Below are 17,469 nucleotides of genomic sequence, written 5' to 3' on the forward strand. Positions count from 1 at the left end.
AGATTAAATATTCGCTGTTTCTCACGGACACCACATGCACATTTGATCTCTTTGGCCTAAAGGTGTTTATTGCACAATCCTGATTCTTTAAGACTAAAATCATACCTGTGGAATTTTTCTATTAAGTGGTTCACACATGTTTGCATTCAGGGCACGTTACATACACGAAAGCAGTGACTGCTTTTACATGGCATCCCAATAATCTGTTAATAATCTGACTGACGATGGCTTGATTTGGAATAAAAACGTCCTTGTATACACCTCAATACAAGGTGGATGGAGTCAACCGGGGCCAATCCGATCCAGTCAAACACGGTATGTAATCCTTTTAATAATCCATTAAATAGAAGAATAATAACCACGTAAACTCGAACAAATATGCTCCTTGTAGAATATTGCAGTCCTGTGAGAAAACAGGTTACAGATTTTAATTCCTAAAATATTTGGATGGAGGGTGGGATTAGTATCAAACGAACATTGAGGTCGATGCAGGACACGATAATACAACCAGGATGCAGAATATTCAATAAAAAGAAATGTCCAAATAACTTGTCGAGTTATTCTAAAACAGTGTTGGGAAGTTTCGATCATTTAAGGGATTGTATTGATGGATAATGTGTGCATTGTGTATTACAATCAGAAGCATCAGTATTTCATTGCTAAGCAAATATAATAAAATCACAGTCCCTTTTCTTCTCTCTTTCTGTTTCATGATCATACATTGATGATCGTTTTTCTGAGATGGGAATCGTTTAAAACTCTCATGATAACTAAGGCTGAATGCGCTGACCATTCATTCAGATTGGCGAAAAACTTTCCATGGGAACACAGCCAGTGAAATGTTTAGTAGAAGCTCATCTGGATTCAAAACAGATCAGCAACAGATCCACTGCTGGACCTTTTGAGCAAGACCTCTTAATACCCTTACATTTTTCTCCATTCGGTCTTCGTGTCGTCCGTGGATGAGAGCTAGCATGAGGAATAGATTGGCAGACAGTATCTAATTGCATCTGGAGACAGGTTCTTCAAGCTACTTATAGTAGACCTATTTCCATAAGATGCTGGACATAATGGAAGGAGTGGACGTTGGCACTGACATGCTCAGCTGCCCGGGGGGGTCGCTCTCTCGCTCTTCCTGAAACGGAGCAGCAGCCTCTCCGGTGGGGAATACATAAATGCCATTCCTCCTAAAGTTGTAATCTCGTGTCTTCTTTTAACCCGGGAGTGGAATTTTAAGATCGACACTTGTGGACATTCGTTCCATGTGGATCTGTGTTAGCCGGCATGCGGAGAGAGGCGACGGTGTTAGCCGTTGTTATTTGCGGTTCATATTAGAGTTAAAAATGGGCTGTATTTCATTTTCTGCTGTGCTTCTAATGCCTTGTATGACTCTGTCTAAACTTGGGGATACTGCACATTTGTCGTTTTTAGAGGCACGTATCTTTTGTATGTCATTCCTGAGGGCCAACAGCAGACTCTCTCAAGCCTGCTTTTTTTTTTTTTTTTTTTTTTAAATATAAATCTTTGCTGTTTTGGTTCTGAGTGAGCCTGAGACAAATGGTTGAAGTGTAATTAAGTCTGGTATAAATTGCTCAGGTGCAGTATTGTGGTTTATTCCGCAGAGCTGGTGAATTCTCAAAAGAAGTTGATTTTAATTTTCTATACCAGCAGTTCTTATTCATCACAGGTTTATGTTAATGCTGTCGTTTCTATAGCAACTCATTCACTCCTATAGTGCACGCTGCACATAATTTAAGCCAGAAAAATATAACCGTTGATGTGGTAAAACTTCCTGTTAGATGTTAAACATTTTATGGAAGGAGTCTCCAGTGTGAGCTCTCTGTATAGGCGCGCGTACACGCTGCGATTTTATGCCTCGTCGTGCAAAGTCCCGAACGCATTCTATCCTGTCGGGAGAAATCGCGGTGGTGCACGCGGTTGAACAACCCGATTTGGTGATCTACCTGAAGTTGACCAATCAGGAGGCAAGGAAAACCTCCGAAGAAAGACGAAGATGGGACATTAAATGCTATCACGCCGAACAGGAAAGCTCATCTACTACAGCCTCGTTGTGTTTATACTCACACTCTTGCAAACTATTCCGACTCAGAGTTTCCAATTTATAGTATTTTCCAATTGTAGTTTAAAGATCGAAAAGAGTTGTCGGAAGCGTAACTGTGGTGCCGCTGAAGTCATGCGACCGATGTGTAGATCGTTTATAGCCTAACTTTCGCTTTTTACTTCTGGAGATTGTATTTATGCTTCAAAATTCAAGATTATCTTGATGAACAAACTCGCAGAGCTTATTTTCTGTGATGATCTAAAAGCCTATGTTGAAATCCAATTGGATGTCTGTCGAGGGAGCCAGGGTGATGCTAACTTCCTGGTTGGCCTGCAAAAATACGTCCTCCCTGCAGCACTCTGTTGATAAATGACGTGGAAATTGAGCCGATTGCGTCGGAATTCGCCAGGTCGTAAAATCTTCTTGTGTACCGTTTTGCAGTTGAACGATTTTCAAATAAACTGACTCGTAACGTGTGCTTGAGGCTCACGACCTCGAGCGTCAGAACTCGCACCGTGTACGCCCGCCTTAACGGTCAGTACGTTTTCCAAATGTTTTTCTCACGAACATTCCACAACATTTAAATGTAACCTATATAAATGGTTTTTAAAAGAATAACCGTTCCTTTAATAAATATTGTAACTTGACAAATTGCTGTTGTATGAGGAATGAATCACTTTCACCTGTGCTGTAATAGGAAAATGGGTGTTAATTGTAATGCCACTCCGTGTTGGGCTGCACCACACCGCCCTGTCATTAATTCATTTCCTGTAACAGCATGTTCTGTTGTGTGTTTGTTTTATATATGGGCTAGGTTTGGTTAAAAAAAACAAACAAAAAACAAAACAAAACCCACACACACTTTGTATTAACAACACTTGTGTGTTATTTGCTAACTCGAGTTACCTTTATCTATGGCGATCACTGACTCTATTGCTTGCTACATGTATTGTGACTAAATTGTTGCATGAGCACCCATGTTTCCAGATTATTCTATTTCCTGAATCCACACCTGAATGTGTACAAATACACAAAGAACCCGTGTATATACAGTGAAATGTACGGCAGAAATGGTGTGGACTTTATTGCCGTTTCAGACGAGAAAAAGTTATCAGGTCTGTGCGCACTCATGCTGGATCCAGATGTTGTTGTACATCTGTTGATTGTGGCAATCAAGGCTCATACCATACATAAATGCCAAATACTAGCCCGGGCGCCCAAGACGAGCAGATTTCATATCTGGGCTATTAGTTTTTTTAATCGGAGTTTAAAAAAACTCAGTGGACGAGTAGGTGCAAGATTTTATTTGGCATGTAGTGCAACACACCTGGATACTGTAAATAACGAGCACACGTTTCTGACTCCTGACGCCCGCTGCACTACACACGATGGAGAGGGCGGAACGATTTTGTACTAGGTGTGTATGGAGGACGTTTCAGAATCAGGAACACACAGGTGTGTGGAAACGCTGACGAAGCGAAATAAATGCAGCACAAACCCGTCGTATAGCTATCCTGCTTACTACGTGCAGTCTTGTCACAGGTGAAATTGTTGGGAGAAAGTAGAGATGCAAGCCAGACTTTTCTGGGATCGCAAGCGCAATGTGCTACATCAAAAAACTTTTATCAGTAGATAAAGGTAAGGATGAGGTCTATGGCTACAACATGACTTCTGAGACCCTGTTTACACTAGTGCGTTTTCGTTTTAAAACGCCTAACTTGTGCTTCGGTTACGCCTGTCGTCCACACTACTCCCGGAGACTTTTGGACATGCCGACGAGGCCGTGTTTTAGTTTGAAAACTCCACGCTCCACGCTTCGCCCACATTCCCTCCCTGATTGGGTCTTCTGGATCACTGTGTCTCCTTCCTTGATTCGTCAAGCCCCTACCATATGACCCTTACGCTACCTTGATCGTGCACACAACACTGAGACTGAACCGGAATCAGGACCTAAAAGAATAAAAAGCCAGACTGTGTGCATCCACAAGCACTGTTCACCACACAAACACTTCAGTAGTACTTCACCACTTCTCTGGCTGTGTGCACCGTGTTAGGGCGAGCGTCGCTTAGCACTGAAAGTGAGTGACAAGTTATTTTAACAGTACAATTACATCAGCGGCATAAAAGCATCGCGCAAAGGCCTACAGATGTGAGGCCACCCTTGCCCATGTCGGCGCTTTGTCTAAATCTAGACAGCGGATTAATTAAGCCAGTAAAAGTTTCCTTGTAAAGTTATACAGAGCTGATCAAACCGCATAAAAGGCAATGTCTACAGCAGCGGCGTTCACATTTATTAGCTTCTTAACATAACACACACACAGACATGTGGTAGCCAAATCTGAAGCCCTGCTGCTCTATTTTGCAAGAGAAACTGCACCAGAAGTGACAAACATACTATACTTTAGCTACTATAATTAAGTTTATTTGGGAATATTTTTGGGAAGCACACTTTCAACCATGAACGCAGAGGCTGTTGTTTTCGGAGCATCTTAATTTGTGGCTGGAATGCTGCTCGTGCTTTTGTTGAGGCGCGGAGGCTGAAGCTGGACGAGAGACAGCGCGGATGTCCAGACGAGGTCTGGACAGTCGCGCAGGCTCCAGTTACACATGCCTTTCCCACCAGGGAAAAAGCATAACACTCCATCCGGATGGAAATATCCACTGGGAAACATCAGCGAGACAGCACCAGAGAGCAGATTATAATAGAATTAGCAAATGTCTCTCGCTAAATGTGTCACGTTGGAGCATGTTTTTTCCACACTTCCTGGAGGAAGATTCCTGAGAATCTGTTTCCGTCGCTCCGGTTGTATGGTGCTTTTTTTTTTCTTTTCTTCATTGAAGAGAAGACTGTCCCAAGACGTTGGACACCCAGTTGCTGAAATTTTTAAACCGTTCAGTACGAGACGGAGCTTGTTCCTCGAGTTAGCCTAAAACAATGACTAGTGACGCACTGTCTCAGGTCCGCTCGTCCTCTTAGAGAGAAGAATTACAACATTCTTCTGACTAATCATCTTTATCCCGTGATGAAACATTTCTCTCCGGATGGGAGTGGTCTCTTCCAGGGTGGCTCCGCCCCATCCACAGAATGGTTTGATGAATATGAACATGATGTGAATTGTGTGTTATGGCCTTCTTAACACAGTTGAACACTTCTGGGAGATTTTGGACTGATGCTTTAGACATCATCATCATCAAAACACCAGCTGAGGGACTTTCTTTTGGAAGAACCGTGTTCATGTTCTCCAGTACAGTTCCAGAGACTTGTAGACTCTGCCAAGACGCATTGAAGCCGATCCTTACTAAAACACTTTGTTGAATCTTCCTTTAACTTGTCGGATATATGTTTTCAAGGATTTATTTTTGTTTGCTCTATTACAATATTTTGATGCAGCGCTGATTCTAATACCTAACATGTTGACGTTTGGCTGTTTTGTTTAGAAGTCACTCGTTTCCCCTCCCTTGTCTTTCCTTCTGGAAGAATCTTTGAGAAATTCCCAAGTCTTAAAATAGCCCCTGGGCCCATAGCTCTTTTTTTTTTTCTTTTCTTTTCTTTTCTTTTTTTTTTTTTTTCTTTCTGATGCTGGCGGCTTCAGCGAGTCGGCACACTGAATACTCTGAGAGCTGTACTTCTGGCAGCGCCGGTTTCCTCTCTGGAAGAAAGGCGTGGTATGGGAAGATCAGCTCTCTCAGCACACACTAGGTCTCTGAGGACCTGAAAGAAAACATTAGAGAAGCTAGTACGCTTATTTAACAGTGAGTTCTTGTTGGTAGTTTAGTTTATAGTCTGAAGCAGTGTGCTCTAGTTGTACTATTGGTATGTTCTTCAGATCAGGAACATGAGCACAATGCTTGTTTTTGGAATCCACACTGAAAAAGTGATCTCATTTTAGCACATGTTTATGGGAAACTCCTGATTTTTCCTGCCTCCACGACTTGGGTGCTTGAATGTTGTTTTTTCCCCTGGTTTAGTTTGATCCCTTATACTTATAAAAACAGCTTAGCTGAGACTCCACACAGCTCCAGCAGTGTAGACCCTGCTGTTTAGAGCACAGCACGCTGTTGTTTTTAAAAGCTCTACAGAAAGAGGAAACAGGCCTGAGGTTCCTGGTCAGAACACGGGGTGGTCCGTTTCCTGTCAGAGGTTCACTTCTGCCATTATGTCCAAGTTCATAGTGTGTGCGTGTGAGAGAGAGTGAGAAGCCCAGCCCGTGTATGTCGTCTTCATTCACTGGAGTGTTCTGTGATTTTTAGCAAAGGATTGTGTATTGTAAAAATGAGCTGTGAGAAGAGAATGGGAAATTCATTGGGATTGGTGTAAAGCATTGTAATGCAGTCTAATGTGACAAGGTGATAAAATGGTAAATAGTTGGCAGTGAATTCCATTGCCAATTAGTTGGACTGCGTTATGAAGTATGTAATGGTACACGCTGAAACACATAAATGGTCCTTTTAATATGATTTCTAAAATCGCTAAATATTTTTTCCCTAGCTAGAAAGAATTCCTTCTTGAATAGCAGGTAGGAACTGCATATAATTGAGTCTTGAGACAGCAGATATCAGAGTAGGTCTGAATTATATTCCAGGCTCGGTGTGCTTTAGATGTGAAGGAGAGTAAGCAGTAGTAGGAAGGTCAATAATGATCTGGTGTTTAGCTTCTGTTCCTCGTCCACTGCAGGTCCTGTCCACATGATTAGAGCTCTCGGAACATCTTGTAGCATTGTGGGTAAAGCTCTTCTGCCTGAAAGCTCATTGTGTGAGACGCATTGATTTTGTTTGTGTGAGTGAGAAGAGAACATGATTTTGCGGTGTTTTTACAGACTGATGTGCGGAAACTGAAACGCGCAGTTTCCCTGATTTTTCCTGATTAGGTTACGGAGATATGGTGAATGCAGTTCCAAATATCAGTAGACATGAGCTTTAGGACAAGAATATGTTATTTGCTAACAGTATTCTTGAAACACAACTCTTATCTCAGTTGTTATTGCATTTCTTTTCTTGGATTGTTGTGTGGGTTTGTTTGTTTTATTTTTATTTTATTTTATTTATTTATTTTTTTCTCTTTATCCCCCCTGAATATAGAATAAAAATGTTATTGTATTTTTAAAGTAAATTAATCTGCATGAATGTTTAAAAAATGACCAATTAATATATATTTAAGTATGAAAGTTTGTCCTCTTGCAAATATGGTAATGACTTTTTATTCACAATTCTGTGCTGCACCAAAAAAGTCAATGGTATTCGAGCTAAACATTCTGGGGTAGTGAATATAGTAGTTATAACAAGTTCCTTAATATAATGATGAATACATGGCATTATAGAAGATACATTATTAAGTAAAGAATAAAATATGTGCACATACAGGAAAGTAATCAACAATAATGACTTCAATAACGCCTCCTAAGTCTTTTATTCCTTTTATGCCACAACAATTTGCCAAGAACTCTAGCACACACACAAAAATTATTTTAAAATGTCACATCCTTTTGATCTGTTTATAGTTCCATTTAATATTGTGGAACATCTGTGAAACAAGTCAGTTCATGTTGTCACTTGTATTATAACCGCTACAAACAGTCATTTTCTCGCCAGCTTTTCTTGTTTCGCTTTCTTGGAGTTAATAAAACGGCAACAAAACCCTACAGTTCGTTGTGTTGAGGAGAAATTACAACACTCTCCATTCTGAAGACTTCCCTGTGTCAGAAAGCATAGTTTTACCTTTGTTACAAAATGCATACACTTGGACACGCCTTCCAAAAATTTTAATGTATATTCACAGAAAAGTTCACCATCAGCAATTACAAAAAAAAATTTTTTTAACACAATTTATTATTATTTTTTTTTTTTACTAAAGAAAGGATAACACATACATATGAGCACAAATATAAGCCTGCTTTTTTGCATTGCAGCAGAACTACTGATATGCTGTTATAGAAAATTAATCAACTCCATCTGAGGAATCAGAATCGAGGAATCAGAATCAAGAATTCAGCATATCTGTGGTATGAGTATGAAATATGATTGCATATGATTATTGCATTAAGTCATAAGCCAAGCATATGCATCATGGAGCATAATCATTTAATAGGATTAATATGGAATATCATATTACACAATCTTTAATTTTAGCTTGTACCAGCAGTCAGTTGGAAAATGCTCCGAAGTTTCTATTTATCTTTAAAAAAAACAAAAACAAAAAAAAACCTGACATGTGCCTACAGGCACAACTGCCACACATTCCTCGGACGCCATAGATTGCTTAATTCCTGTTTTGAAGGCTGAAAATGTTGGAATGAACTGACCATAATGTACACGTGTACTGAGGAGTCGAGACCTGGATTACGCCCATATATAAGAAAACCAGTTTCCATATATGATCAGCTTTTATAAATATTATTCTGTTAAGTGCAACAGATTATATGGAAGTCGCACCTCCACTACATATAATCAGTTGAGTTATATTTGTATAGCACAAGTAGATACAGTGCTGTGGAAAAAGTATTCGTTATCCTGATTTCTTCTGTTTTTTTTGTGTAGATCTCGTACTAAATTGTTTCATAAAGTAAAACAAAGGTTAATATGAAACAAAGGCAACCTGAGTAAACTTAAAATACCGTTTTTAAATGGTGGGTATTTATTGAAGCATAAAAAGTTACCCAGTACCAACTGGGCCTGTGTGAAAATGTATTTGCTCCCCTAGTTACTAATTCCCCAAATCTATGAAACTGCATTCATAATGGGGTTCAGCTGGACTAGACACAATCAGGCCTGATTACTGCAAACCCTGTTCAATCAAATCAACACTTAAATAGAACTTTTTCAACAGCATGAAGTTGGTTAAAAGGTTTTAATCAGTAAAACACACTTATGCCAAAATTGAAAGAAATCCCACAAATTATGAGGAAAAAGGTGATTGAAATACATCAGTCTGGGAAGAGTTACAAAGCTATTTCAAAGGCTGTGGGACTCCAAAGAACCACAGTGAGAGCCATTATCTCCAAATGGAAAAAGTTGGCACAGTAGTGAACCTTCCCAGAAGTGGCTGACCTTCCAAAATTCCTCCAAGAGCACAGCAACGACTCATCCAGGAAGTCACAAAAGAGCCAAGGACAACATCAAAGGACCTACAGGCCTCTCTTGCATCAATAAAGGACAGTGTTCATGACTCCACTATCAGAAAGACACTGGGCAAAAATGACACCCAATGAAAACAACTGCTAACCCAGAAGAACATTAAGGCTCGTCTGAAATTTGCCAAAACACCCCTTGATGATCCTCAAACCTCTTTGGAGATTGTTCTGTGGATTGAGGAGTCGAAAGTGGAACTGTTTGAAAGACAGAAGTCCCGTTACATCTGGCGTAAACCAAACACAGAATTCCACAAAAAGAATATCATACCTTCAATCAAGCATGGTGGTGGAAGTGTGATGGTGTGGGGATGCTTTCCTGCTTCAGGGCCTGGGCAACTTGTAATAATTGAGGTAAACATGAATTCTGCTCTCTACCAGAAAATCCTAAAGGAGAATGTCCTGTCTAGAGTTGAAACTCAAGTGCAGCTGGATTATGCAGCAAGACAATGATCCATTGCATAGGAGTAAGTCCTAGTCCTAGAACTAAGTGAAAGACCGTTCTCCTATTATCCGAGGCGTTTGGTTACAGCTATTGCTGCTAAAAGGTGGCACAACCAGATTTTAAGTTTAAGGGGGCAATTAGTTTTTAACATGGGTAGTAGGGATTTGATAACTTTTTTTTTTTTTTTTTTTTGCTTCAATAAAATATAAAAACTGTTTTGTTTTAGTTTGTATTTGTTTTAGGTTGTATTTCGTTTGGAGATCTATTTAGTATGAGAAAAATCAGAAGAAACCAGAATGGGGGCATATACTTTTTCGCAGCGCTATATTTTCACGATGCAGCTTAATGTAAACCTGAGTTTAGATTTAGATCCTTAATGATCAAGCCAGAGGTGACTGTGGCATGAAAAACCTTCCTGAGATGACATGAAGTAACCTTGAGAGGAATCGGACCTCTACGAAGCACATTCCTTCTTACGTGCAGTAATATTGACACACAACAGGGCATTCTGTTTTTGGAAAATATTCAATGACCTGGTGGTGTGATGCAGCCGGACATGAAGTTAACGATAATGTTACCACCCTGAAGTTACGTTTTAATGTTGTGGAATCTCTGAAAAACGTACGTTTCTATTAACATTTACATTTTAACAGCGATACAAAACCGTTTCTTTACCTCCCTCTCTCTTTTTCTTTCTTTTTCTTCCGTTCTCTTGAAGTTAATAAGATGAAAAGACGCAGGTCGGGAACGAGTGCATTAACGTAAACCTGCGATTTGCCGTACAGCGGAACTACTCCTCAGAAACGATTCTACCAATCGGAGCATGAATTCAACGTATTTATGCAAGCCTAGGCACTGTTTAGCTAAACAGATGTTTGAAACGTGAGTCATTTGTGTCGTCTGATGATGTGACTGGTCTTTGTATTTTAAAATGAACTCCTCTTCAGGACTTTTTTCATTTCACTGACCAAATCGGTCCAACCACTGAAAACTAGCGTTCTTTTTTGTTGTACAAGATTTCTAAGAAAGAAAAAAAAAAAAAGAAGTGTGATTTAGCATCCGGTGACTGTTTATTACATGATGCATTAAAACACAAAAATATAATCGCAAGCGACTAAAGGCTTGGGATTCCCATCCTGATAAACTGAAGTTTCAGGTGAAGACCGCTGCGTCTGGTGCCTGTTGTGCCCCGGAGCTCCTTCAGCACACCATGTTGAGAATGATGGATAGCTGTGTGGCGTCTGTAATACATGAAAATGTCGGCAAAGCTTTCAATCTCAGAGCGAAAAGCTCTTTGAAATGTGATCGTGTTAGATCGGAGTGACTAGACAGGGTTGGGTATGAAGGCCCTGGCTGTTATGTCTGACCGCTAATCTCCAAGTTGCTTTTCTAATGAATGGAATAGTCTTGCATCTGTTTTAAATTGCGTCTACAGCATGCCACCTTCCATTGACCTTTCTCAGCCATGATGGTCAGAGGTCACGAGCTGCACTACTCAGAAATGTAGCACAGACGCATTTTTGCAGATCCGGCTAACAAACCGGCGTATCACTTTCTTTAATTTAGCATGTTGACTCGAGACAGTTAGGTCAATGTGCTCGGAGTTTGACCCTTTTTATCGGAAAACTATGTGGAAAAAAACTTTGTGTTTAAAGATGAAAAATCAGCTCGGTTGATAAATTGTACACCGATTTTGCAGAATTAAATCTAATTGAAAATGACCGTGTTGCGTAACGATGGTTTATCTGCAAGAGGATGATTGTAGATAAAAAGCACACGGAGCAGTTCATACGTAATTGGGTTTTGTGGATTGGCTCTGCACTGCACCACATGGGATTTGAAGCAAATTGTGTAAACAAAGAATGTCAGCTTTAATTTGAGTCTGTTTATATCTACATTTGCGAATATCCAGTGCTTTATAGCCTTCAGGCAGCGTGTCTTCAGCTGTAAAAGATTTACTGCAAACCCGACAGCTTTATGTCAGATCATTATGCAGACTATTAGACTGCACTGTACTCGTATCACTGAACACCGAGAACTTTCGATTCTGACGATCATTAAAAAAAAAAAAAAAAAAAAAGATTGTGTACCAGTTCATCCTGTTTGACCAGACATGTGTTTTAATATTGATATGATTAATATCTCTATCATGATCAGTTTAATTCGATTTATTCCCTTTCTCTTTAAGATTGCTTTCAAATCTGAGATTGCTTCATCACAGTTTACAGTCCATGTCCTGTGTCTTGTTCTGCGTATTTGTTTTGCGCTCGTCTCACACACTGTTCCGGGTTGCATCATGGTCCTGAAGAAAGGACGTTTCGTTTCAATTTATCATTTAGGTTTATTCATTTAGCAGACGCTTTTATCCAAAGCGATTTACAAATGAGGAAATGCAAGCAAAGCGATATATCAAGCGGAGAACAATACAAGTAGTGCTACCGTGCAAAATTTTTTTTTTATTGAGTTCTAGAAAAGCAGAGTATGCAGAGTAGTGGTGTAAGAGCCAGAGTAAGTTTGTTTATTTATTCATTTATTTATTTATTTATTGATTGATTGATATAATCTGGGGGTTGGCATTTTAATGGTTAGATAAGTGTTCACGGAAGAGGTGGGTTATTAGCTGTTTTTTGAGCTGGGTACTGAATTTAATTGGCTATGTCTTTATAAAAGTGGATTGGGTCCCATGTGTGGCACGACTGAATTGTGAGTTTGAATCCCAATGATGCAACAGCCAGGAGTCTAAGAAATGGCATGCTCGTTCCCCTGGAACACTAGGCAATCATCGGCATCTGTGAGCTCATGTATGCGGATGAGGGTGGATTGCACATTTGTCGGCGTTTGTTACCCTGCCCCGTGACGTACTCTATGTGGCCAAAAGCTTGTGGACCATTACCTGACCATCAAACCAATATGTGATTTCACCCCAAGATGTTCAATGGGGTTGATGTCAGGACTCTTTGCAGGCCACTCAAGTTTTTCCACATCAACCTTAGCAGACCAGGTCTGCTTTAGTTCGCTTTGTGCACAGGGGAACTGCCATGCTGGAACATGTTTATTCCTCTTAGTTCCAATGATGAGAACTTGTAGGCATTTCTACACTGTGACAACATAGTGTAGAGTAATCTAGACGATTGTGTGCTTCCAACCTTGTGGCAACAGTTTAGGGATGTGATGGTCATGCATCCACAAACTTTTGGCCATTTAGTTTAGACCAGACCAAATGAGAAGAAGAGGTAAGAGACATAGGCTGTGTCCGAAATTGCATACTGTTGTAGTACCTACTGCTCGGCCATTGATACAGTATGTACTGAAGCGTATAAGTGGTAAGAATGAATACGATCCGGATGTACTACATCTGCCGTGTTGGCATTGCCAACTTAAAAAGAGCCGACTCACCATTTTTGAACCTGTCAGCTCTTCCACGCCCGTCCTGTTGCTTTACGGGATAATGTAGTATCCGCAGCGCCCAATTGTTCCATAGTGCAGAATCTCGACGGAAGCAGTAGGTCATCAGAGTATTTATTGCCTACTGTTTTATGACTTCTGAGAATTCTGACATGCTACTCTTTTGTCGTACTATTTTTCCTACTGTATGGTAGGGTAGTAGGGATATTTGGATGCAGCAATAGTTTACCTAAATAGTTCTTTCACCAAGGACTTAAAATGGTTTTGAATTATTACACATTTTGTCAGAAGTAAAACATTTCTATAAATACCTATAATAAAAAATAAAAAACTGCTCTGACAGAAAACGTATCCCAATTCTGCATGAAAACAAAACACCTGGCAACACTGCCTATAAAGTTCAATGTAGTGCACACTTGGTGCTAATTCACACCTGGTTTTTGGGAGACGGACAAAATTATGTGCAAGCCTAGCCAATTTTCCTAAGGTTTAGTTTTCTATAAATTTCCATTTCTCCACCAGACTTCCCACTGTTTTAATAATAATAATAATAATAATAATAATAATAATAATAATAATAATAATAAATACTTTTTTATTTATGGGTGCCTTTCAATACACTCATGGACACCTTACTAATAATAAGATGCATAAGCAATAGGAGTTTTGTACGATCCTCCCTCAAATGGATATGTATGACGGGAAGAAGCGTACTTTGCGTGTTGCCACATGCACAGCTCTTTAGTTGCTTGTGTAGGCTTGTACGCTAATGTCGTACACCACACACAAGTGTTTTCAAAGTTTTTATTTGCTTGATGAGATTAAAATATTCAGTGTTATCTTGATATTAAATCATTCAATCTTCTGATGATCATCTAATCATCTGTATGGTCATTAAAAATGTCCACTATGTAAATTAGTTTCAGTCCATAATAATGTCCGTTAAAACTAAAATCTGTTTTTGCTGCACCGTTTCACTTGAGAAGAACACACTTTTAATTACTACCTTATTAAATAACTATTGTGTAGGCCCAGCTGTCATTATGAAAAGTGGTTTTGAGGACAGTTAATGCGTAGGACGATCGCTTTTATTCCCTGAATTTAAAATGCAGCAGCGTAACAGGTTTTCATCCAACGTGGATCTAATTCGGATGGATGGACGTTTAAAGGACAATGGGCCAACACGTCTGCAATGGGTTTTTGTCTGTAACAAAGGCAAGAAACATGTTTATGTGGAACGCATTTGTTAAATAAACCGTTTAAGAATGATTACAAGACAGATCGGCTGTTTGGTTTGAGGTCATTGCAGTGAAGAATGTTGTGTCCAGGTTGCTTTGTGTTCGTGGGTTTAATGTAGGTATAGTATTTGTGTTCAGGTAGGGTTTGGTACTTGGGGGGCGGGGTGGTTTGGTGTTTGGGGAGGTGGTTTGGTATTCGGGGAGGTGGGTGGTTTGGTATTCGGGGAGGTGGGTGGTTTGGTGTTCGGGGAGGCGGGTGGTTTGGTGTTTGGGGAGGTGGGTGGTTTGGTATTCGGGTAGGTGGGTGGTTTGGTGTTCGGGGAGGCGGGTGGTTTGGTGTTCGGGGAGGCGGGTGGTTTGTGTTCGGGGAGGCGGGTGGTTTGTGTTCGGGGAGGCGGGTGGTTTGTGTTCGGGGAGGCGGGTGGTTTGTGTTCGGGGAGGCGGGTGGTTTGTGTTCGGGGAGGCGGGTGGTTTGTGTTCGGGGAGGCGGGTGGTTTGGTGTTCAGGTAGGGTATGGGTTCGGGGAGGTGGTTTGTGTTCAGGTAGGGTATGGGTTCGGGGAGGTGGTTTGTGTTCAGGTAGGGTATGGGTTCGGGGAGGTGCTTTGTGTTCAGGTAGGGTATGGGTTCGGGGAGGTGCTTTGTGTTCAGGTAGGGTATGGGTTCGGGGAGGTGCTTTGTGTTCAGGTAGGGTATGTGTTCGGGGAGGTGCTTTGTGTTCAGGTAGGGTATGTGTTCGGGGAGGTGGTTTGTGTTCAGGTAGGGTATGGGTTTGGGGAGGTGGTTTGTGTTCAGGTAGGGTATGGGTTCGGGGAGGTGCTTTGTGTTCAGGTAGGGTATGGGTTCGGGGAGGTGCTTTGTGTTCAGGTAGGGTATGGGTTCGGGGAGGTGCTTTGTGTTCAGGTAGGGTATGTGTTCGGGGAGGTGGTTTGTGTTCAGGTAGGGTATGTGTTCGGGGAGGTGGTTTGTGTTCAGGTAGGGTATGGGTTTGGGGAGGTGGTTTGTGTTCAGGTAGGGTATGGGTTCGGGGAGGTGCTTTGTGTTCAGGTAGGGTATGGGTTCGGGGAGGTGCTTTGTGTTCAGGTAGGGTATGTGTTCGGGGAGGTGCTTTGTGTTCAGGTAGGGTATGTGTTCGGGGAGGTGGTTTGTGTTCAGGTAGGGTATGGGTTCGGGGAGGTGCTTTGTGTTCGGGGAGGTGGTTTGTATGCAGGTAGATTCGTGTTAGGGAAGGTTATTTGCCTCCACACAATTCACAGAGCTCACATTCTGTTCGTCGCGACCTAAATATAAATTCTGATGACTGTACAAACTAACCGCAGTCTGGCAATTATGTAACGATCAGCACAGGCTTAGTTACATCTTGAGAACACATGAGCTTTGATTCATGCAAGATTTAACATTGTCCTGCCACAAACAAAACTCTTCAGGCCAGTGTGATTCCTTGTGTAATCAGATTTTTTTGTTTTGTTTGTTTGTTTGTTTGTTGAACTTTTCTCTGCTCTTCCACGTGGGATTTGCCCCTTGAGGAGATCTAGACCAGGGCAAACACAGGAAACACAGAACAGGAGGCCCTCAGTGGATGAAGAACAGAGAGGCACAGCGCTGAGGTTTTACTGTAGAGTAACAGCACAGCGGCTCTGATGGAGTCCTGCTTTGTTCTGCCTGGAATGTGTTTTATGGGCAGCTTCTTCCTGCCGAGCGTGTATTACACCCATTTCTGACCCGTGGGTGAAGAGATCAGCAGCCGCTGACAGACTGAACATACATTCATTAGAGATTGCGAGGAATTTTCCAGATTTTTCAGATGCCTGTACAGCTTTGTTCCTCTAATGCCTAGCCTTTCAGCTGAAACTTTTCATCATTATTATTATTATTATTATTATTATTATTATTATTATTATTCATTGTGGCTGTGTTTGGGAGACATGTTAAAGTGTGACATGGGGTTAAAAATATGTTTTGCACTCTGGAAAAGTTTGCGCAGGCTGGGTTCACTCTGTTTCATAGTTAGAAATGATTCACTTTAACCAGCTAATCGAGCGAATGTTTAAGCATTCATTTGTGTCAGTGTGCAGAGGTTTTATTAAAAAAAAAAGTGTTTATGCTCTGGAACACCCTTATTTATTTATTTATATATTTATTTTCCATGTTCTCTTTTAAACATGCTCATATATTCCTCTGTGTCTCTCCTGTCTGTAGGATTACTAAACCCCTGACGTTTGCCGACTGTGTGGGTGACGAGCTTCCTCTGGGTTGGGAGGTTGTGTATGACCAGCAGATTGGGGTTTATTACATCGACCACATAAACAGTGAGTTTAACTCCTGTACTTCTCCTTTCCTTCATGCTATATGGTTTGTACACAAAGGTATACAGTTTGGACCGGCACCACTATTATGTGGTGTGTTTTTAATAAATAGTTCTTATTAAGAGTCATCTGTACAGATGAGTGCAAAAGTTTGTAACCCCCATTATGGCATAGGCTTACTCGTCATCTTTCTTTAAAAGGCAGGGTTGACTTGTCAACAAAGTTCCTCAAATTTCTTAAACTTGCATTTAAATTACTTAGTATTCATTACTTAGTATAATTAGTATTTAAACTCATTAATATTAATGATCATTGCCCATAATAGTGTACTGCCATAGATATTAACAAAGGTAAAATTGTCTGTTTCTCAACAAGGAGGCACTGTCAGTTTTTTTTTTTTTTATAAAGTATGTTGCATATTTGTTCACGCAATGTAATATTTAGTGGTTATAGATATTTAGTTATACAGTTCTACATAAATTATTATTATTATTATTATTATTTTTTTTTTTTTAGGCAGCTTGGGATCTACATAATGAGCCATAATCCTGTGTGTGTGTGTGTGTGTGTGTGTGTGTGTGCATACACTCCATGGTCTATCTGAATACTCGATTCTGATTGGTTGGAAGGTAGTTCCAGTCAGTTTATAACCATAGTAACTTATAGTTGCATACTGTAGTTCAACTCACCGCTTCATTATTAGTAGAGATGCAGTACTGGTCATTCTCACTAGCACTCTCTCTCTCTCTCTCTCTCTCTCTCTCTCTCTCTCTCTCTCTCTCTCTCTCTCTCTCTCTCTCTCTCATAACTTCAAATGAATGTAATATTTCTGTACTGCATTATCTCTGTGTATGATTTAGAGAGGGCAGAGTTGTAGATCTAATTACCCT

At 40.5% G+C, this 17,469-nt stretch overlaps 1 protein-coding gene across 6 annotated transcripts in view; it reads left to right on the forward strand.

Annotated features, from left to right (window-relative positions):
• The window catches only part of wwc3 (WWC family member 3), a 61,846-nt gene that overhangs the window by 12,593 nt on the left and 31,784 nt on the right, over positions 1-17,469 (forward strand). For all 6 annotated transcript variants that reach the window (XM_017479705.3, XM_017479703.3, XM_017479704.3 and 3 more), the window contains exon 2: positions 16,473-16,582. In XM_017479705.3, the coding sequence (XP_017335194.1) occupies positions 16,473-16,582 (110 nt within the window). The remainder of the gene's footprint in view (positions 1-16,472; positions 16,583-17,469) is intronic.

The sequence above is a fragment of the Ictalurus punctatus genome, chromosome 11 (assembly GCF_001660625.3).
Source record: "Ictalurus punctatus breed USDA103 chromosome 11, Coco_2.0, whole genome shotgun sequence".
NCBI classification, from domain to species: Eukaryota; Metazoa; Chordata; class Actinopteri; order Siluriformes; family Ictaluridae; genus Ictalurus; species Ictalurus punctatus.